At 41.9% G+C, this 23,724-nt stretch overlaps 2 protein-coding genes across 2 annotated transcripts in view; one reads left to right on the top strand and one right to left on the bottom strand.

The window, feature by feature from the left end:
- The first annotated feature begins 224 nt into the window (after positions 1-224).
- Positions 225-23,724, top strand: part of UBAC2 (UBA domain containing 2) — an 83,787-nt gene continuing 60,287 nt past the window's right edge. Inside the window, exons 1-4 of the mRNA XM_035114308.2 lie at positions 225-415; positions 6,902-7,029; positions 10,007-10,126; positions 10,451-10,557. Coding sequence (XP_034970199.1) covers positions 385-415; positions 6,902-7,029; positions 10,007-10,126; positions 10,451-10,557 — 386 coding nt within the window. The 5' untranslated portion in view covers positions 225-384. The remainder of the gene's footprint in view (positions 416-6,901; positions 7,030-10,006; positions 10,127-10,450; positions 10,558-23,724) is intronic.
- Positions 14,239-15,813, bottom strand: GPR18 (G protein-coupled receptor 18). Its single transcript, XM_035114309.2, has one exon. It carries the CDS (start codon positions 15,645-15,647, stop codon positions 14,685-14,687), a length of 963 nt encoding a protein of 320 aa, XP_034970200.1. The 5' UTR covers positions 15,648-15,813; the 3' UTR covers positions 14,239-14,684.

The following is a 23,724-nucleotide window of genomic DNA, read 5'->3' on the forward strand; positions in this document are numbered from 1 at the left end:
CCGGGGTACCGTACAAAAGCCTCCCCCCCCCAAAAAAAACCCCCACACACAGTGTGTGTGGTGGGAGGGGGCATTTTGTAGCTGAGAGGCCGCCTGCCCTACGCGCCTCAGGCGAGCCCGCTCCCCCTCGGCCCGGGGCTGCTTTCTGCTGCTGCCGGGATGCCGCCGCGGCTCCGGCAGGGGGCGCTGCCATTGGGGGGGGGCGCCTTTCCCGGCCGCCTCTGACCCATCCCGGCCGCCTTAGCTCTCCTCAGGCTCCGGGCCCGGGCGCCGCTGGAGGCTCCTCGGCCTCCTGAGGGAGCAGCGGGCCAGCTAAGACTTCGCGGCGGCGGCGGGGAGCGAGCGAGCGACCGGCAGCGGCGGCGAGGCCTGCGGCCCGGGACCATGTTCACCAGCACCGGCTCCAGCGGGCTGTGTAAGTACGGGGGACGGAGGGAAGGGACAAGGCAGAGTGCGAGAAGGGAGCTGCAGGCGGCCGCCCTCCGGAACCCGGCTCTCCCTTTCCCCTTCCCTGGCTCCTCTCTCCGGGAGCCCGCGCGGAGTCTCCTCCCTCTTCCGCTCTCCTCGGCCCTCCCCAACCCCGAAACCCTATGACCGCCACTCGGCGGGGGGACGCTTCGAAGAGCCGCGCAGGCCCGGCCCGTCGTTTCGTTAACAAGGAAGGATCGTTCCCTCCCCCCCCCCGTGTCGCAGTTTTTGCGCGTGTGCACGGCGCCAGCTCGGAACGCGCGTTAGCCGGATCGCGAGTCCGCCCTTAGTCGATTATCTAGAGTCCCAGGAAGTTCGCAGAAATAATAATAATAATAATAATAATAATAATAATAATAATAATAATAATAATAATAATAATAATAATAATAATAATGGATCGCGAGTCCGCCCTTAGTGGATTATCTAGAGTCCCAGGAAGAAGAACTTTTTTTTCTAGAAAAATACCGTAGGTGCAGGTACTCACCATGAAGTTGTTACAGTAAGTGTCACAATTTTTAACCAAACAACAACAAAAAGAAGTGCTGGTACTTCATACCCTTGAGTATCCACTGGAAAAAAGTGATGATGATGATGATGATGATGATGATATACTTTTATTATTTATACCCTGCCCATTTGGCTGGATTGCCCCAGCCACTCTTGGTGGCTTCCAACACATATTACACCGTCAAACATTAAAAGCTTCCTGATACAGGGCTGCCTTCACATGTCTTCTCAAAGTTCTTAAAGAAAGATCTTGTCTTTGAAAGACGCAACTGTTTGGTTTTTGCTGCAACGGGCTTACCCCTCTGGAAAGAGCATATTACTATTTTTCATTTTGTTTTTTAAATGGCTATACTGGCCTTCATTCGAGAATCGTAGGGAGGTTTACAATATCAAAAAACACAAAACAAAACACAAAAATACACAACATAGTAACAAACGGAAGCAATAACTCCCCACAGTTTAAAAGGCCATAAAATCCTGAAACCTCTAGCACTTAACTTCTGACTTGACAGGGTTAGGATTGTGTTGCAATAATATAACCATTACAGTGCACTCCCTCCTCACCCTTGACTCACAATGGCCTTAGCGTTTATCAGCTGCAAAACGGGGAAATTGTTTCCCACCATGTGTTCATGTTAATAATATGTTGTAAATGTGTGTGTTTTATATATCTGACTGCATGTAAACAACAGCGCAGAGTGAAACTGGAATTCACTTCAACAAGATATGGTGATGGCCAACAATTTAGATGCCTTTAAAGTGGGATTGGATAATGCTGTCAATAGCTGCTGGTCATGATAAGTGTATACTACTTCCAGGATCAGAAGCAATGTGCCCATGGATATCATCTGCTGAGGAACAACAGTGGGAAATGGCTGTTGCCCTCATGTCCTGTCTGTGGACTTTTCATAGGCATCTGGCCAGCTGCTGTCAAAAACAGCATGCTGTATTAAAAGGAGCTTTGGTCTTATCCAGAACGGCTGTTTCTAGCTGCACTCAGCTAGTTGAGTTACACACTTTTGTTCTTCCATTGTGGTTATGACACAGCTGGAGTCTGGACTGTGTAAGAATGAGCTGCGTTGGCCAACTTAATATAGTATAGGGATGTTTTACCTGGTGACCGGATGACTTGTAAAAATGTGGGAAGAGCATCAAACCTTAACACAAACTTTCCCTTAACATTCTCCTCTGCCTCCTGTTGCATGAGTTCGAATTCTACCCCTTTACCAGTAGGATACACAGATAATGCACATTAAATAGCACCTGTGGTTAAGACTGCAGCAAGTAGTTAGAGCAAGACCAAGTATTGTTGCAGAGCAGTTATTATCCAGTCTCCGAACTCTTGAGTTTAAATTGGGTGGGGTGCTATGGGTTTCATGATATTGTTGGACTCTAGCTCCCATAACACCAGCCAGCGTGGCCAATAGTCGTGCAATATTATGTTGAGTTGTCATGCAATATTATGTGAAGGGCAACAGGTTCCCCACCCCTTCTTTAGATAATTTGGAAAGAGTGCCATATACTCAATATTGTTTTAGTTACAGGTAGGTAGCCGTGTTGGTCTGAGTCGAAGCAAAATAAAAAAATTCCTTCAGTAGCACCTTAAAGACCAACTAAGTTTTTATTTTGGTATGAGCTTTCGTGTGCATGCACACTTCGTCAATATTGTTTGTTGTTGTAAAAAGAAGATTCTGATTAGAAAGTAGATTTAAAATGCTTGCTATTTGTTCAAATTAGGATTCCCCCCCTTTAATCCTTTTCATTTGAGTGAAGCATGGAGTTCTGAACTCTTTCAGTCTAGTAGAGGTGGAGTTCTCTGTTTCTCTTCTGCACCCAGCATAGAAAGAGGGCTATTGGAGGAGGCAAGCCCCCTCTTCCACACCTAGCATAGGAATGCAGTCAGTAGGTGAATGGGGCAGTGCATACAGGTGATTTCAAGATTACAGCCTTTGTTTTAATTGCTGCATTTTGTTCAGCATGCAGAAAACTTCAGACTTCAAAATAAATATATCCAGTAACAGATAGATGGCAGACAAGACCAATCTTAGAACTTTTTTAAAAAGTGTATCATATGTGTCACAGTTCTTGCAGTATCTCTTGATTTAACCAGTTTTTCTTAAGGAATTGAAAAAAGACAGATGCCTTTAAATCAAGATTAGCCAGATGATGTTGGACTACAATACCTATCATCCTTGAGCATTAGTAATGCTGGCTGGGGCTGATGGGACTTGTAACCAAAATATATTGAGTGACCAAAACCAGGGCCTTGGGAGGGGGATGTCTACCTGATGCTTTATTATTAAAGTAAATTTTACAGTCGTTTGGCTTTAAAAATGCCCTGAGGGTATAGGAGACACTAAATTAGGTTGCCAGTTAGTTTCATAGCAAACCATGCCTCCTGCTTGATGCTTTATAATGTGAATTTTTGGGCTTTGAGGACTAATTTCTCCCTCTCCCAAAAATATTTTTGGTAGTGAAGGGAAAATGAGCTGACAATTTATGCTGTCAAAAAAAAAATCCTCATTGACCCGTAGTATTCTTAAAGGTAAAGGTACCCCTGACCGTTAAGGAAGGTCCTTTTTAAGAAGACTTGAATGCTTGCCTTTCTTGAGTTGTGGGCTCCTACTGTCAAATCAGTGCTGCTATAAACGAGTTCAGGATTTTATAAACTTATTAGGCAATATGAATATTTTTAAAATTCAGGTAATGTGAACAGGCACTGTTTTAGCAGCAGTATTTTTGCTGCTGATAAGTAAAGGTTTTATACTGATTTACCGAACAATTTCATAGTGTCACACAACTTTATTATATCTTTAAAACTGACATGCATTCTTATTTTAAAACATTTTCCTGATGACATTTTGCTTGCAAAGAGGACATCTGATGATTGAACAGACAGCTGTACTTTCCACTGTGGGTAACTGTCACATTTAGGTGTTGGTTACAGCTGTGGCTACTCTACCTTGTGATACAGTAAAAGTAAAAATAGCCAAATACTCACTTCCTGTATGCTAAAGTTTTAGATGTCTAAAAGAAACACAGGTGACCAAGTAAGGGGGAAAGGTTTGAATCTGTATATTGTACAGTGAAGCAGGATCTGAGTCTGTATAATGAGATCTTGGGGCGCAAGCCTGAGCCTGTGCTCCCCAGATGACAAGAGTCTCCTCTTGGCCTTGCTGATATGGCCCAAAAGAAAGCAGAGAAATACGTTTGGCATCAGCTTGGTTACAGGAGTTGCCAGAAGGAGCTTACAAGGCGCTATCCAACCATCTTAGGGAATCCACTCTGGATTTGTGTAGGGTTTACTCTTTAGCCTTTTCTTCTCCCGAAGATACCCTGCAAGGCAGCAAAGATTTGAGATCAGAGTCTTCTTTCTCTTAGATGGGCTACCGTCTCAGGTTGACAAGCCCCACCTGCCCCTTGCTTTTCTCTACAGCATGTGCAGAAGCCGCCTCCTGGACCATTGGACCCAATATTGGTCTTGTCTGCTCAATGTGCCAGAGCCTGTCTTCGGATGCAGGGGAAGTCCCAAACTCACTGAGGTTTGAGACCCATCGGCAACCTTCACCTGATTTATCCAGTCAGTTGAAACTGTTTTCCACAGTGTGGCTGCCGTCACATGCTGACAACTTCTAGGAGCCACTGGTGAGAGTAGGGTAGGGACCAAAGTTGGACAAACTACCCCAGAAGGAGCACAACATGTCCCCCACCAGAGGTACTGTCCCCCCCCCCGGACCCCATCCACCCCAATCCACAAAAATTAAAAACAAACATACATAAAACCACCATTAAAAACAAACATAAACTCAATCAAATTAAAGCTTATATCCATAGTCCTCTCAATCAAAATAACAGATCTAGTGCACCAGCACCACAAGCACATTGATCCAAGTCATATTCACAATTTTTACATTGGATTACAACAAGCTGCTAACAAATCACAGAATGCATCTATGGACACGGAGATGATCTATGATTTGGTGGTGGTTTTGAGGGAATACCTTGTAAAATAAAATAATGAGGCTACATAAGGACCTGTGTCTTTGGTGTATGTTCTTGTGCCATTGTATTGTTGGAATGCACCAGAGCTGTGAAGACAGATGTAGTCTGTGATGTGATAGCGGTGAGGGGGCAAGTTGAGAGAAAATGGTGTAATTTTAAAAGGGTCCAGTTTACTGTACATTTTTGTGTGTGTGCGTGTGCACATGTGTACAGGCACACCTTCTCTGGCACCCCATTTCCTCCCCTGACTCCTGCGGCCCAACATTTTCTCCCCCAGGTGCACCATTTCTCTGTTCCCATCTCCCATACCATTCCCCTTTCCCTCCTACCCTTTCAGTCACTTTCTTGTTACAGGTAGGTAGCCGTGTTGGTCTGCCGTAGTTGAAACAAAATGAAAAAATTCCTTCCAGTAGCACCTTAGAGACCAACTAAGTTTGTCATTGGTATGAGTTTTCGTGTGCATGCACACTTCTTCAGATACCAATGACAAATATAGTTGGTCTCTAAGGTGCTACTAGTCACTTTCTCTTTAGTTGTTCGGAGCCTTGGAAAGCACCTAGAAATGAAAGAAGAAGTAGGAAAAAGCTCTGCTCTTCCAGCTTCTTCTATCAGCTGTATATTTTGGGGGGGGGGGCAGGGAGTGTGGAGGTAACCACTCTCACTATCTGATCACAAAGGGGGCAACGAGCAAGAAGCGAGGGTGCTCAGAGGCTCTTGGGCACCAGGAGAAGTCCTCAAGGAAGGACACTGCTGTGCCCAAGGGTACCACATTGGCAACCCTGGATCTAATGCACATGTAGGTATATGAGTGTGCATTAACACACTTTGTGGTGGCAGTCTGCTACTTCATATTGCCTGCCCCACAGCCGGCAGATCTTGGAATATGTTTCAACATATAGAGTACATACACTGTACAGTAAGTAAAAGCCTATTGGTAAAATCTTCAAAAAGTATTATAAGCACGCATAGCATAACATGCTAGAGCTCCATTGGGTCTCCTCTCCCTCACCCATCATCTGATTCAACAGCTGACTGCCTCAGGGGAACACGTGAGAAACAAGGCTTATTCCATCAGCTCTGCTGAAGACAAGCCCAATCAGGCACCTCCTGTTCCTGAACCGTCTCTGTTCTAGCTGGTCAAAAGAATTAAGGAATTTGTGCCTGCGTTTGCTTTTCCCCTTCTCCCTATCCCTCTTCCCTGATGTGATTGTAAGCCTGCAGACAGGGACTCCTCATTTTGATTAGAGTCATAGAATTGTAGAGTTGGGTCATCTAGTTCAACTCCCTGCAGTGGTGCCCTGGATGGGCTCAAACCAACAACCATCTGCTATGCTCTATTGTATGTAATTTGATTGTGTAGTCCTTTTGGTAGTCCTTTTGGCCAAAGAGCCTGTACAAATGCTATAATATGAATAAAGAATACCATGCTCATGAAATAAGTAAAAGCTGTTAGACAGTTGAACGGACTTCCTTGGGAGGTGGTGGATCTTCATTGAGGGTTTTTAAGCAGAGGTTGGGTGGCCATCTGTCATGGATGCTTTGGTTGAGATTCCTGCATTAGAGGGGGTTGGACTAAATGACCCTTGGGACCCAACTCTACAATTCTATGATTCTGTGATTCTACAAAATACATTACTGTGTATGTTTCTGTTTAGTTGGTTTCCTCATGTAAGTTTTAATAAGAGAGTCACATTCCTACAGACTCAAAGTGGGGGAAAGATTGAAGATGAGTATTATGGTCTTGGACTGAACTTGGATAAAATAAGGTGATTCTGTTTCATTTGAATCATAAATCAGTTTCTATAAGTAATGGGAATTAATATCATTTAATTTGGATTGGGGAGCATTCTTCTTTAATCTGTTTTCCGAAATATTATTGTAACTGGAACATTTTATTATCTATTTTTGTTTTGTTTTAAAGATAAAGCACCTCTGTCAAAAGGCCTCTTAATAATACCGAGCACTCTCTCACTTCTGTTGGCTCTGCTCTTTCAACATTATCAGAAGTTCTTCACATACAATCTGCAAGCAGTAAAAGAGGAATTTCAGGTAAGCAATAAGTCATTTGTAAGAATGCATATGTATAACTTTAAAGGTCAGGAATTCTGCAACCTGGATTTTAATATATATATATGGATCCTAAGCCAAATGGAATCTTAACACACAACACTTGGGAAACATAATGAATAGGAAAGCAAGTCTCTCATGTCAAATGTAGGAAGTTAGCAGTGGCTGCAACAGAGGACCCACATTGGGGGAAAGGCTTTTTGCTCTGCCCATTTCATTCATCTATGAGTTAAGTGCATTCTCGCGTAATTGTTCTTCCTTCAGTGATGTCAATCCAGTCCTGTAAGTCTCAGTTTACAGGTCCAAAGGTCATATTAAATTGGAGACTGAGCTTTGTTGCTGGGGGATTGTGTCGCTGGGGTGGAGGGAATCCCCATGTTGCCTCAGGCATGCATTCCAGAGGATGCTTTTGGCCTGCTGTAGGGATACTGCCTAGTATCAAGGCAAAGTGAGGGCAGCCTCAAAACACTGAACTCAGTCTGCCGGGCTTTCTACAAAAACTGAGTTGTGGTGAGGTAAAGTGCTGGAGCCCAGCTGCTGAGAACTCCAGTTGCTCTGACTTACTTGGGTGGGTGCATACACTCTGATCATGTATGTATGTATGTATGTATGTATGTATGTATGCATGCATATCTCTGCTTCTCATGCATATTTTTATGAAAACACAGTTATGGGGGCTGTTGACCACAGCAGCAATGTGGGAGGTGATTAATTGCTTTCTCACCCGTGAGGGGAAGAGTTATTGGGGGCGGATTGTTGCTGCTGGAACACTTGAATGTCAAAATCTCAGATCCCTTTTGCTCAGAGAGAGAGAGAAGGGGAGAGGAAATGATGGCTGTTTGTTCTGTGCTGATAGCATTGCTATTATTGGGAAGTATGATCAACGACTGAGTAACCACAATAAATGTTATTGGAATACACTGCTTGCTTTTTTTAAAAAAAAAATTACTCCAATCATGAGTATCTGAACCTTGATCACTATAAATCTAAAATCTCTCTTGACACACCCCTAAATTTGAAATGCCATGCCTGATTTTGCACTAAATGTATTATTGCCAGTCTAAATCAATTTGACAAAAGATCTATATTAAGACAATTGGTTTACAGCTCATGAAACTTGAATTCTTTGCATGGTTTAGGGTTGTCATTGAATGAAAGAGGATTCTTGTACTTTTAACAGCTGTGTGGCAAGCATAAATTCAACAGGTGAGGGGTTTCCTACTATAGAAATTTATAGGAAAATTCACCTGTTGACTTCTGCCAGGCAGGCATCTTCTTGCTTGTGTGTGGGCCTGGTTTCTTTTGTGGGTCTCCATCACACCTTTGAAAGAGGATACATATTTGCACATGGCACACAATTCATGCAAATTTGATGGAAATTGCCCTTTAAAAAATGAATGGGGTGGAGGATGCAATCTACAGCATATTCAGCCCAGAAACTCCTGTTGGTACATGTGGGCATGCACAGTCTTCTACCATCCACATTCTTACATAACACCAAACTATGATTTAGGATGAAAATGCTGGCTTCCAGAGAGGAATTACAGCCACTTTTCTCCTCTTCTATTGTGACATGACAGCTAAAGCAAGGTTTGTTGTAATAATAATAATAATAATAATAATAATAATAATAATAATAATAATAAATTTATACCCCACCCATCTGGCTGGGTTTCCCCAGCCACTTTGGTCGGCTTCCAGAAGGATTTTAAAATACAACAATCTATTAAACATTAAAAGCTTCCCTAAACAGGGCTGCCTTCAGATGTCTTCTAAAAGTCTGGTAGTTGTTTTTCTCTTTGACATCTGGTGGGAAGGCGTTCCACAGGGCGGGTGCCACTACCAAGAAGGCCCTCTGCCTGGTTCCCGGTAACTTGGCTTCTTGCAGCGAGGGAACCGCCAGAAGGCTCTCAGCACTGGACCTCAGTGTCCGGGCAGAACGATGGGGGAGGAGACGCTCCTTGAGGTATACTGGACCAAGGCTGTTTAGGGCTTTAAAGGTCAGCACCAACACTTGTTGGTGAATTGTGCTCGGAAACGTACTGGAGCATGCACCACTCTGGCGAGACAGTCCGTGGGCAGGTAGGGTCTCAGCCTGCGTACCAGATGGAGCTGATAAACAGCTGCCCTGGACACAGAATTGACCTGCGCCTCCTGTGTCATCTGAACACAAGATTATGGTTAAGCTCTCTCCTTCTTAGCTACAAACTTCAATTGAGCTACATTTGGACGCTCCCAGTAAGCCAGTGCTTGGGTTTCCATGATATGCTAACCAGGCCACTGTCAGTATGCATCCTAGTATCTGAGTCTGGCGAAAGGAAAGTAATGTTTGGGGGAAGAATGTAGAGAAATGAGCACCAGGCAGGTGGAGGGAAGTGTTTCTCTACCAGCATGACATTTTTGCTCTTTAAATAAGACTCTGATCCCCACCCCCTGTGGAACCACAAGACACAGCCTTGCCACTGTACCGTGTCGTGTGGGCCGTAATCTGAAATGGGTATATGATGTTAAATCTTACTGGAACAAGAAAAAAGTTTGATAAAATGGATAGAAATATTTGTAGCAAACCCCGGTGGGTACAGAGTGCGGACACAGTCATTTATTTCCTTTTGTGGTTTGTCTTTAAAAGGGGATCCAGGATAATAACTTTTTCCAGCAATAGCAGTGTCCTTGCTAGAAGGTTTTCTTTTGCTCTCTATTAACATTTTATGGCCTTGTACGTATTATGGCTTTACAGTGCTATGGACCATTGGTTCTCAAAGTACAGAGCAAGCTACGTTAGGTACGTGCACTGGAATTGTATCTAATGTGACTTGAGTTGACATGCAGTTTATAAGACGAAAGTTGAAAACGTGTTCATAAAAGCAACTTGTTCTTTTAAATTATCTTACCAAAAGAGCAATTGGCATTTGGGACATACTGTATTCATGCATATTCATGTGTTTTCTGCTACTTTCAGGTTTGGAGACTTGTATGTGGGAGAACAGTATGTCTTGATCTCAAAGACACATTCTGTAGCAGCTTGCTTATCTACAACTTCAGGATATTTGAAAGAAGATATGGCAGCAGAAAATTTTCTGTAAGTTCCAGTTCTGTTTCCTCTCACGTTTTTTTACATATTCAGGCTTTGTATCTTCCTCCCTGTCGGCATACTTAGTGCAAAACGTGTTAAGGTTGCTGGGAATTGTATCACTGTGTTTGGGTAGACTAAAGTTGGGAGCTGAGGTATTTGCTCTCTGGATTATGATCTCTTTCGCCACTTTCTTCTCTTCTGTCTAAAATCCAGAAAACTAAAAATCATCTTTAGACCTTAGTAAAGTCTTTTAAATACAGTGTGCATCTCAAGCCTGTGGGAAGATGTATTAAGTTTGTGATTCTGAGCATTTGTGTTCCTCTTTTTCAGTCATTTTTGCTGGGCTCCTGGATGCTGTCAGTATTGTTTGATCTTCTCCTTGTAGAAGCTGTTGAATATTCTTTTGGCCTTACCATCAATAGTTTGCCGTCGGGATTGTAAGTACCGCAGCTTGTTAAGGGGTTTGCTGAACTCTGGGTACCTTAAATATGCTTTCAAGGGATGAAGTTATTACAGTTTTAAGTCTTATAAGGAAATGCATTTATTTTCTTCATTACTTCTCAGCACCCTGATCCACACTCTACTAACCTACACAAGACTGTAACGTGTTAAGATTATATGTATTAATATTTTGTGAGGGAAAGTTAATAACTAGCTCACCATCGCAGATACTTGTTCTGATGTTCCTTTCTTGATCATGAGCTATATATACTGGTATGTATGTTTGTATATACACATAAGGCCTGATTGGCCAATGAGCAATAAACTTTGCTACTTATAACGGAAATTGTTTTGAGGGGAAAACTTGTACTGTAAGACAAGAAGTGAGCTTGTTCATCTGGGCACTGGGGGTGCATATGCTTTCCTCTTGTTATTAAGAGTGAAGCAATGGGAATTCTTCGTTTGCCCTCAGTGATACCCCCGCATAGCCAAATTTTATTGGCTATATGTCACTTTGTTGCCATAACTTTTATTATACAGCACCCAATTGGCTGGGATCCTGCACTGAATAAATTGGGGTCATTGAATAAATTATTTTGAGTTGGAAAAAAGAGAGAGAAGGAAGCCCAGGTGGCAGCAGGTGAAGGATAATGGCTGCTAACATATATGAAAAAGAGGAATTGTTTTCAATGAACATGGCCACTTTTGAAATTGAAATCAAATTTCATCAAAAAGTCCAAAGTGTCTTTCTTTATTTCTGTGTGTGACTTTAGACACATAAAATTGATAGCATGTGCCTTGTTTTCTGTAAGTGTGTAAGTACTTTTATTCAATTCAAAACCAGCTGGGAGTATAAACTACACATATTAAGTACACTGGAACCTCGGTTTTCGAACAAAATCCATTCCGGAAGACTGTTTGGCTTCCAAAACGTTCAAAAACTGAGGATCACTGGGCTGGCTGAAAAGTCAGTGGGGGGGGGAATGAAAAATGGGCCTTGGAAGCCGTTCGGCTTCCGAGGAATGTTTGAAAACCGGAGCACTTCCGGGTTTTCGGCGTTTGGGAGCCAAAATGTTTGAGAACGGAGCCATGCGAGTTATGAGGTTTGACTGTATACTGGATTTTTCTATTTATGTTTCTCAGAAGGCCACAACTTGGGGTGGTGGTGTTATGTGCTGCATCAGGAATGTAAAACAGCAGAACCCTTGTAAAAAAAATTGCCAATGAGCTGTAAAATGCAGTAGGTTCAAAGAGAGCACTGACACGTTTCGTGTAGTAGTAGCGAAATCTTTCTTTTTGATGATAAGCCGATAAGACATATACCAGATTTGGAAGTAAAGGCACTAACATTGCCTTTACTAACATTGCACTAACAGAAAGCAATAGAAAGCCTCAAAGATTTGTTATGGTGCTTAAAAGTTCCTTTCAGGTTTACAGTAAAAATTGGTATTTTAAATTCAGATACTATCATGTTACTCTACTTTGTTGTTATTTTTATAATTAGCAAAAGGCCCTTCAATTTGCCAGGCTGGACTGTTTTTGTTTTCATTTGGGAGGGTTCCACCCTGCCTCTTCTATACACCTTCCCCAGCTCTGCCTCCTTACTATTTTTTGTGCTCCATCTTTTTTTTTTAATAATCTATTTTTATTAATTTTCCAATTAAACACAATTATATCACATTCGTTATTTCAAATTATACAAATACATATCAATTAAACCAAATATTATGCCAAATCATATAATATTTTCTGGAGTTCCCATGCTTCAAAAATTTGGGGATTCCTCGCAACCGTCTACTGCCGTCTTTTTTTAAAGTCCAAATCTTCACTCAAAGTCCAAAATAATCCCGATCTTTCCCCACCAGTCACTAAAATGTTTTCTTCTTTCATCCGATTTTTTCACAGCTGCTGAAATAAGTATCAAACGAGATTTCACATATATTCTTTCTCCTGTGTGAGTTTTAATCGTTCTGGCCCCCCCATATATCTTCTGTCTGGAGTATCCTGTTGCGTCAGTCTTTCAACACGGAGCAGCGCCATCTTAGAAAGCTTAGATCACTTTCGCTTTCTTAAAACTTTTTTAAACCAACGATCTTTGTAAAATTTACAGCTTTTCCAGGCAAAAGATACAGCCGTCACATTATGCATATACTCTTGATAAATTTGTGGCTCTCCTTGCCCTGTAGCTGAACTTAGCTTCAGATCGCTGTTCAAATTCAAAGTGCGTCACAGCCATAAATCCACCGAACGCATTCCAGGGACTCCGGCCATCCAGTTAGAGGGGGGCTTCTCTCTTCAGCAGTTTTACAACTTCAAAAAATATGCTCAATACAATAGATTATAGAGTTCATTACTCAGTCAGGTATTCTTTATCTCTCATTTGTTCCAAACAAACAAGGACATCACGTCCGGGAAGGTATGAAGTAACTCGTAGAGTATATGAAAAAAATAAAAAAGCTTGCTTCCCTTCTCGTAACGTCCCCATCAATCTTTCTTCCAGATAAAATACAGCTTTGACTTCTCACCCTCATCAGCACAAATTCCTTGGCAGTAAACAGAGCTTCTGCCCCTCCTTCCGAAGCATGTCCATGAATTTAAGCCTAATTATCTTCTTTAATCATGGAGATCCCGCCGTGCAGATTAGCGTCCGGGAGTGCCGACATTTCATGAGTTCTCTCAGCCCAAGCCCCACCCCACCCCTTGAACAGTCGGGGTGGGTTTGGGGGCATCGCGGGCCCACGGGCCCTCCCCGTAACCCCCGGAGAGGTAGGGGGGTTGCCGTTAACTCCCCTGGCAACCGCCGAATTCCTCATGAAGGTCGGAGGGATGGAACAAGGGTCAGCCATTCCTGCAGGCGGAAGCGGAACTCCACTATTTTTTGTGCTCCATCAATTTCCCCTTTGCTTACCTTCCTTTTGCAGAAGAGGCAGCTGCTGTAGTCAGTGTTCATATCAGAACCGCTGCAGAAACAAAATGCTTTTTGTCCGAGTCGAAACAAAATTTAAAAATTCCTTCCAGTAGCACCTTAGAGACCAACTACTGGAAGGATTTTTTTATTTTGTTTCGACTTCGTCAGACCAATCACGGCTACCTACCTGTAACTTTTTGTCCAAGGTTGTTGTTGTTAAATAAATTTGTATACTGCCCTTCATTCGAAGATTTCAGGGCATTTCACAGCATGCAAATACAAAATAAAACACAAAGAAAAAAAACCAATTTAAACAAACACCTTTAAAAGGACATAGAATGTGAATCAGTCAAAGGCCTGGTTGGAGAGGAACATTTTCACCAGGAACCTAAAGGTGTATAATGAAGGCACAAGGTGAGCCTCCCTGGGGAGAGCATTCCACAAATGGGGAGCCACTGCAGAAAAGGCCCCTTCTCGTTTTACCACCCTCTGGACCTATCATGAAGGAGGCACACACAGAAGGGCCTCAGATATTGATTGCCGGTCCAAGTTGATTCATATGGGGAGAGGTGGAACTTGAAGTGTTGCAGTTCTGAGCTGTTTAAGGATCTTCTCAATGCATTGCAAGAATTAAGCCTTCAGCATTACAAACTTTGTTGCAGCCAGGGGCACAGTGATGTCTTCCATGGTTGTCTGCTTGTGTGGAAGTCTTTGCATCTTGCTCTTATTTTGGCAGGCGCAAATAACAGATTCGGCAGTATCAGTTGTTATTACTTAAATGTTTATTGCAGGTGAAAACTTGATTTCGAAATACAGAATTCCAGAGGCTTTTATTTCAAAATAAGGAATTCTACAATTTCCCCCTTTCCATGCCTCCCCCCTCTTGCATGTGTGTGGCAATCCTATAAATACTGAAATAATACAGTTTTCAACCAAGTTTCCAATTTTGTAATTCCAGAAAGGTAACATAATCTTTACACCCAAGCAACAAAAATAAGAAAATTGTAAGGGAACAATAGATATAAAGTGGAATTTATTAAATAAGCAGGAGTCTCAATGCATGTCAAAATAGGCTAACCTCTTTTTCAGAGTAGAAACTGTTTGAGAGAGGAATAATTGTTGTTTCTTTCTTTCTTTCTTTGCCATTTTCCATTTGTTTTGCTATACTTTCTTGTGATCTGATGAATATTATTCAAGTATTTATTGACAGTTTTTTTATATCATCTCACTGTTGATATTACTTAATGATCTCATGCTTCCAGATCGTATACTTTTCCTTCGTACACTTCGAAGATAATTGCGATAAAGCATGACACTGATCACTCGGGCCTGAAATTGTTTAGAAACAAGATAGTACAAAATTACGTCTAGACATGTGCTGAGATTCATGAGAAAGGTGGTAAATGCTCCCCATGGGTTGTAACTTACAGGTCCATGCTGGAGCATCAGAAATGCAAAACAGATGTGAAAAGGCACAAAACACACAAGCACTTGGATAATCAGTGTCACAATAATTCTGATGGACCTCTCTTTAGCCTTTGGTTTCAGCTTGGAAGTTCTTCCACGAATGAGACTGTGAATGATGACTAGGTAACAACCAATCATGATAAATAGAGGGATCAAGAAGAAAAGAATCAGTCGAGAAAAATTTAATACATTGACTTCCTTTAGGTAGATAATATCCATCATCTTAACGCATGTGGTGAAGTTTGAAGTTCTGTCTGGATCAGAATCTAAGAATAACAGTGGAGAAGATGTCGCTAGAGTCGTTATCCAAAGGCCTATGCAGGCTATCAGAGCTTTGGTTGTGTTCTTGAGTTCTTTAGCATGTTTGGGCTGCACAACAGCCAGATATCTATCCACGCTTATAAAAGCTAGCAGCCATAGAGCGATGCTGGGGTAAAAAATTGTAAATGCACTAAGAACCTGGCAGACGACATCTCCAAATAACCAAGACCGTTTGCTATAGTAAAGCATCCGAAAAGGCAAGGAAAATATAAACAGCAAGTCAAGCAATGCAACGTTCATCATGTAGATAGTTATAGTTGTTCTCTTCTTGGTGGTGCAGCTGAAGACCCAGAGAGCCGTGACGTTAACAAATAAGCCAATTGTGAAAATAAAGCTGTAGAAGACAAGCGATGAAATTCTGTACTCTTCAGGATGATCGCTTCCAGACATTGCAGTTAGATTTTGATTGTACTGTAGTTATTAGAAACTTACAACATGATACCTAAAAACAAAACAGATCAATGATAAATTAAGTCGCACAATCAGCCAGGTTAGTTTGCAGTGGGGAAAATGCATTTAGAACCGGGCAGTCCCATGCTTGCATTTCACTGGGGAGAAAGTGGTTTTTCTTAAAATTCTGCATGTTAAACTTCGGCTGAACATAACCTCTGATGTGCTAGCTTAGTTTATAGATCTTTATAAGTTACAAATGACCCCCTGAAGTTCTGTAAAATGCTGCTGCTAATGCAAAATGGGGCAGGTGGGTGGAGGGGGCAGAGAAGTCAGGCACAGCAAAGCAGTTCTTCATAGAACTGTAGGGCTGGAAGGGATCCTGAGGGTCATCGAGTCCAACCTCCTGCAATGTAGAAGGTTTGAGAGAAGGAACATGGTCTGTAGTAAGTTTCTACCTCTACTCAGCAACTCTAAATTAACTGCTTTTATTTTAAATTTTTAAAATGTTATTTTCTCTCCTCCGTGCTCTGTGCAAGGTTTGTGCAGGAAGTCATGATTGTTAGCCTGAAGAATTAGGAATAAACGATAAATTGCAAGAACTCAGGCCAAAAGAAGATGGATTTCAAAAAAATCCTCACAAGGTTTTATTGATTTGATGCGGACTTTAAATGGGAATCAATTTTATCGTTTATTTCTGGACTTTCCCAAGAACTCCAATTTCCACTGTAATTCAATAAAGCCTGAAGAATTAGCACATAATTTTATATCAGAATGTAGCTTGTTCGGTTTTTTTTAATAGTTATAAAGGTGATTTAGAGAACCAAACATATATATCTCTGAAAAAAATAAACATGAACTTACTATGTTGAGCCTCTACAGGGGAGCCCACTGGAGAACAATTATTTATCTAACCATCCTTTTGCGCGTTTTATGTATACGCATAATTTTCTTCGGGGTTTGGCTTTTACCAAGAGATCAGTGAAACTAGAACATGCTGAAAAAGGCAGATTGTGACTTCATTCCTCATAGTGCAACAAGAGTGGGAGAGGAGTGAAGCTTCTACAGTTTTAGCCATGTGCACCAGCTGTGTGTCCACATTTAAACCATAGTTTAAACTATGGTTTAAAGTGATGTGCAAATCATGCCAATGAATATTGTTTAGAAAAAACCCCAGAAACAAGTTTTTAGAGAAGCAGCTTTATGATAACTATATTGTAGAGCATGGGTAGGCAAACTAAGGCCTGGGGGCCGGATCCGGCCCAATCGCCTTCCAAATCCGGCCCGTGGACAGTCCGGGAGTCAGTGTGTTTTTATATGAGTAGAATGTGTCCTGTTATTTAAAATGCATCTCTGGGTTATTTGTGGGGCCTCCTTGGTGTTTCTACATGGGTAGAATGTGTGCTTTTATTTAAAATGCATCTCTGGGTTATTTGTGGGGCATAGGAATTCGTTCATTTCCCCCCCCCCAAATAGTCCAGCCCCCCACAAGGTCTGAGGGACAGTTTGCTGACCCCTGTTGTAGAGGAAGGGTGGACTGACTTCAGTTTTGTAGACTCTGCTTGAATCAGTGCATGCTGAAATCTACAAAGCAGGAATGCATTTTCATGGTTTCTGTATTGGCTCTGACATAGTGAGTCCTGTGGTGAGTCTAAGCATGCTTTCTTGATTAAGAACTTAAGACTGCATTGACTTGAATCGGACCAAGGCTGGCCTAGTCTAACATTTATTATTATTATTATTATTATTATTATTATTATTATTATGCAAAAATTCCAGGCACCAACAGGTGGTTCACTAGAAACTGGCTAAGGGTTCATCAATAGTCCATGATCACCCACCCTCATTATAGAGAAATGCTGATCATTTCACAAATTATCAAATGTGTTGTTGTTGCCATAAAGGGCATAAAGATGTTGTTGTTGCCATAAAGGGCATAAATTGTTTGGTATTTAATACCGGTATTTACTACCGGTATAGCCTTTGACTGTGTCGACCACAGCAAACTATGGCAAGTTCTTAAAGAAATGGGACTGCCTGATCACCTCATCTGTCTCCTGAGAAATCTCTATGTGGGACAAGAAGCTACAGTTAGAACTGGATATGGAACAACGGATTGGTTCAAAATTGGGAAAGGAGTACGACAAGGTTGTATATTGTCTCCCTGCTTATTTAACTTATATGCAGAATTCATCATGCGAAAGGCTGGACTAGATGAATCCCAAGCAGGAATTAAGATTGCCGGAAGAAATATCAACAACCTCAGATATGCAGATGACACAACCTTGATGGCAGAAAGTGAGGAGGAATTAAAGAACCTTTTAATGAGGGTGAAAGAGGAGAGCGCAAAATATGGTCTGAAGCTCAACATCAAAAAACCAAGATCATGGCCACTGGTCCCATCACCTCCTGGCAAATAGAAGGGGAAGAAATGGAGGCAGTGAGAGATTTTACTTTCTTGGGCTCCTTGATCACTGCAGATGGTGACAGCAGTCACGAAATTAAAAGACGCCTGCTTCTTGGGAGAAAAGCAATGACAAACCTAGACAGCATCTTAAAAAGCAGAGACATCACCTTGCCGACAAAGGTCCGTATAGTTAAAGCTATGGTTTTCCCAGTAGTGATGTATGGAAGTGAGAGCTGGACCATAAAGAAGGCTGATCGCCGAAGAATTGATGCTTTTGAATTATGGTGCTGGAGGAGACTCTTGAGAGTCCCATGGACTGCTAGAAGATCAAACCTATCCATTCTTAAGGAAATCAGCCCTGAGTGCTCCCTGGAAGGACAGATCGTGAAGCTGAGGCTCCAATACTTTGGCCACCTCATGAGAAGAGAAGAATCCTTGGAAAAGACCCTGATGTTGGGAAAGATTGAGGGCACTAGGAGAAGGGGACGACAGAGGACAAGATGGTTGGACAGTGTTCTCGAAGCTACGAACATGAGTTTGACCAAACTACGGGAGGCAGTGGAAGACAGGAGTGCCTGGCGTGCTATGGTCCATGGGGTCACGAAGAGTCGGACACGACTAAACGACTAAACAACAACAACAACAACAACAAATATTGTAAGGGACCCAGGTGGCGCTGTGGTTAAACCACTGAGCCTAGGGCTTGCTGATCAGAAGGTCGGCGGTTCGAATCCCTGTGGCGGGGTGAGCTCCCGTTGCTTGGTCCCAGCTCCTGCCAACCTAGCAGTTCGAAAGCACGTCAAAATGCAAGTAGATAAATAGGAACCGCTACAGCGGGAAGGTAAACGGCGTTTCCATGTGCTGCTCTGGTTTGCCAGAAGCGGCTTTGTCATGCTGGCCACATGACCTGGAAGCTATACGCCGGCTCCCTCGGCCAATAATGCGAGATGAGCGCGCAGCCCCAGAGTCGGTCACGACTGGACCTAATGGTCAGGGGTCCCTTTACTTTTTACCTTTACCGGTAATATTGCAGAATTACCAACGGACAAAAATATTTCCTGAATATTCAGTGGATTTTCTCATACACAAATAAAACTCATTTTATTTGCTGTAAATGGCAAAGTCTGAACAACATATTCATGCATCATTACTCATGTCAAAGGATGACCATACCTCCCTCCTCCTCCAGGATGCTCATATCTGAAATTAGAAGATGTGGTGAAAGTAGAGGGAAGTAGACTGAAAAACTCTGCAGTCTTTTGGCAGCAGATAACCTGAAAGAGGAAGTTCTGAACATGGTAAAAGAGAGTCTTTTTACTTTCTTTCACTCTCTTGGGTGGGTTGCCAGTGCCTGCTGCTTTGCAGCTCCCCACACCCTCCCTGTTTTTGTGGCTGAATGAGAAAACCTTTGGTCTCTCTTCATCTTCTGAGCTGCTGTGCTTTTGAGCTGCCTCTGCTGTGTGTTTTTTTTAACGTGCACAAGTGGTGGGTGCCACTGGTTTTGACACTTGCTCATTTCTTGTAAAGATTGCAGTCTTGTATTTGCATTTCTTGTAAAGATTGCACTACTGTACTGCAGTAGCTGATCATTGTTAGCATTGAAATATGTGGTTCCAGAAAGTCCAAATGAAGCACAGCAGCTGTATGCAAAAGCATGACATAGGACAGAGAGATAAGATGGGTTGGGGACATAATTGCATGCTGCAACCTAGTCTCTTAAGGACCCTTTAGCTACCACAAAGTTAGTTATGGCAATGCAGTCCTAACCACTAGATGTTTTGCAGTAGCTTGCTGCAATGCAGTCTAGCAAATACGTCTGCAGGTTACTAACCTTGCAGCTTTTACTAATGTTCCTACTCTCCCCCCACCTATGAAAGTAACTTGTGCTGCCCTTTAAAAGGTGACATTTTGTTAAGCTTCCTGCCTAGTATGCTGGAGGAGATTCTTACTCATCACAGGTGAATGAGCAATTGATTATTTACAAACCTGCTATAATGGAATTTAGACCACCAGTCAGCTAGCTTAGCATCACATACATGAGGCTGTTGCAGTGATGTTGGCTTAAGCCACCATGAGTAGCTGACATGGAGACCACATACCGTATTACTGTCAAGAAGCTTATTATTCTTTGTTTAGTACAGTTTAGATGGGATCTTCAACTTAGATCAGAAAGCAGGGAAAATAGCTAATCAGCGTTAATACATCATATCTAACATGGATTCTAGATCCAAATTTGTTACTGAGGGTCCCACTACCATTTTGAATGTTCATCTGCACTATGACTTTAGAAATCTCAATTTTTGTTTGAGAAACTAAACTTAGCTTTGGCTAAGAGAACCAGGATAAAATCATTCTTTAGCAACTGGAATGACTCTCATTTGTTATGCAAAGAAGTGTGTGAGACCTCCGGAATATGCAGGTGTCTTCCTCCCAGCCTGGTTCCTACAGCAGCGATTAAACCATCACAGAACACCTTGATTGGTTTTAGAGGCCTGCCTAGGAAAGGCTCTATGTGTGAAGCATTATGCCAGGCACTGGCAAACACATCAGTAGCCATCAAGGTTAGAGACCATTACCCAATTTATGCTAACAGAATACTGTTTGCACCCCACAGACTACCTACCCACGACTGTTTTAGATACCCTTCCCATTCTTCAGTCTAGGAAAATCCCTCTTTCATATGACCAAACCCTTAAGAGGGGATCCAGATGGGAAAACTGTGCTTGATTCTTCAGGAATATAGTCAGGTTCTGCTCCTCCCACCTCCATCTTTATAATTTGTACTTGATTTTAGTCAGGGTTCCAAGAGAATCCACAGCCTCGTGTTCCTCCCCCAAGTCTTCACCCCAAACATGCAAGGCTCAAGGGGCCTTGTTTCCCCCAAGTTCCACAGCCCCTTTCCCCCTTACATGACTAATATTTCATCCCTAAGACCCATCATCAAGAGACCTAGTTTACCCTAGTACACCAAAATCCTTGGTTAAAGACCCAAACAGATGTTCCTCCTGTGCATCTGTAATCAGTGGCATGTGTAGATTAGGACACATGATAACCAATTTATCTTGGCATTGTCCACTGGATTCTTTAGGTCTCCTAGATCAATAGGGCCTTGGAAATGAAAGCAAACTAAAGCTTGCACACGTGTGTTAAGGCTTTCTAGTTCCTTTTAGCCTATGAGCCTTAGTGTAGACAACAACAGAAGTGGTTTTGGTAATTTAGGGTTGGAGTCTTCCAACCGCTTAGCTTGAAACAAGCCCTATGAACTTCTGAATGAAAATTTTCACGATGGTGTTGTAAATTTGTGAGAATAAAAGCAAGCTGGGAAATGATATAACATTTCGACATCTAGTTATTTATAATATATGAAGAAAGGCTTAAAAACTAAGTGTGTTAGAAATGAAAGAAAAAAACATGCCTAACTAAAAAAACGAGTTTGCTTAGATGAAATTTGGAATACTGCATATTTGTTACCACCATACGTTACAAGTACATGCTCAGAACTGATTGCTTAGCCCAGATGTAGTTAGAAAGCAGCACTGGCTTCCAACCTCAGAAACATTGCTTTCATATTGGAGGAGACCACATCCTTGTTTTTCAGTATAAAACTTAAATTTAACGAAGGAGTGGCTAAACTGTGGCCCTCAAGGCATTGTTGGACTACAGTTTCCATCATCCCTGACCATTGGTCACCCAATAAAATCTAGAGAGCCACAGGTTCCCCATCTATGGGAGTCAGACCATCGGCACATCATGCTCAGTAGCATCTATACCAAGTGGCAATGGCTCTCTAGGGCAGGCACAAAACCTCCAGATGTTTTGGCCTACAACTCCCATGATCCCTAGCTAACAGGACCAGTGGTCAGGGATAATGGGAATTGTAGCCCAAAACATCTGGAGGGCCAAAGTTTGGGGATGCCTGCTCTAGGGATTCAGAGAGAAGTATATCCCAGCCATACCTGGAGATGCCAGGAATTGAACCTGGAACGTTGAAGGCATTCGGCAACCAGAGTGTGTGCTCTGTCACTGAACTATGGCTAAACCTGTTCACTTTAGTAAGAGAAGACTTTGCCAGCCATGAACTACTGCTGCTTATCTCTCAGTACTTTACCTTTGTATGTGTACCATACCTCTGGAATTTTAGATAGATCATATAGCACAGTCTGGCCAGATTCACAACACACAGTAAGCCAAACCATGTGCTCACAGCTGCTTTGCTCTTCCTTTGTTCCTTTTGTTCCCATCCCACACTTAGCCAAGCTGAGGTTTGGCTTTGAGTACCATCCAAACCCAAGCTTGTGATTCACCAACAGAATTGTAGCCAAGGTTTATTCTTGGCTGGTTCATTTGTCACCATTTTGGTGCATGAAGTCGAGAAAACATAAAGGAAGAAGTATGGAAAGGGCAGCTGTTGGGCAAATTTAACATTTTTAGGGATCTGCTTGATCGGAGATACATAGGATAGTTTGTGGCACACTGGTTGACTGAACGACCAAAAAAATGGATTTCTCATCAGGCAGATCTTGTTTACGAGGGCTACTAGGTAAGTGACTTTTAAAAATACCCTGAAAAGGCTGCACATTTAGAATTGTATTTTGGGCACACAGGACCTCAGAATTTGGACCTGTTTGCTATGTTTAGTGGTAAAAGCATTTAGCTGCTGTAACTGAATAATCAGGTCCATCAAAAAACCTCTTTCCCAGCGGCTTATTTTAAGTCGCTTATTAATAAACCTAACCTTAAAGATAATGTGAAAATGGTCACAACATTAATGTTTAGCAGTTTAAAATTAGGCTGGTATAAGTACTTTTAGTAACAAGTCTTATAATACAACATAACACAACACAACATGGGTTTGAATCTAAAGAACCTTGCAACGGGGGGTGGGGGTGGGTGAGGCTTGTATTTTTTAAAAAGTAGCTTTCCCCTATGAAATGTGACTGGTAATGTTTGGAACTGAGGGGACTTTCAAAGGCAGATTGCAGCATTACATGGAAATCTGTCCAACAATGAAACCCTACAGATTGTGTGCAGTGCCTTAGGTGTACCTAAAGTAGGTCTTGGGATTATAAATATGGCATATATATATCCTGAGTTTGCTTTGGTTTATCCTTTTGTTTGTTTAATTCTACAGGAAAAACTCAATTTTTGAAAGAGTTGCTCATTTTCAGCAACTCTTTGTATCTCTCAATGTCTCTGAATTTAAATTAACTGAGGATATTGTATGTATAGCATATTCATTATTTCAGAAATGTGGGAGCAGTTCTCCCTTTGTTATAGAGATGGTCTTTATGTTGTCAGTCTTTCATTCTAGCTATTTGATTAAAAACAGCAGGGATTTTGAAAAATTGCATGTAGTTCAGAAAGTTAAAAATCACTTACATTACAATACTGAAGTATTAATGTTAAAAGCTTATAACAGTGGTGGCATTCAATTTTATTTTGCTGCTTTAGAATCTATATATTGGTACAGTATATGTAGATATTTTAAAATGGTTGATATCACGAACGGAGATGGACAATTAATCACATTTCCTACCTGTTTGCACTTTGCTGTTCTTTTAGAGATGCCTTCTTTGTACTCTCAGATCTGCAAAAGATTTGGAGTTCTTGTCTTTGTAAAAACTTCCGTTTACTAAAATAGAAGCCCTCATTTACAGTCAGGAAATGAAA

This window comes from Zootoca vivipara, chromosome 4, assembly GCF_963506605.1.
Source record: "Zootoca vivipara chromosome 4, rZooViv1.1, whole genome shotgun sequence".
In the NCBI taxonomy this organism is placed as follows: domain Eukaryota; kingdom Metazoa; phylum Chordata; class Lepidosauria; order Squamata; family Lacertidae; genus Zootoca; species Zootoca vivipara.

Bases quoted from the DNA above. Each gene is read 5' to 3' on its own strand.
- GPR18 (XM_035114309.2), bottom strand. From the start codon at position 15,647: ATGTCTGGAAGCGATCATCCTGAAGAGTACAGAATTTCATCGCTTGTC.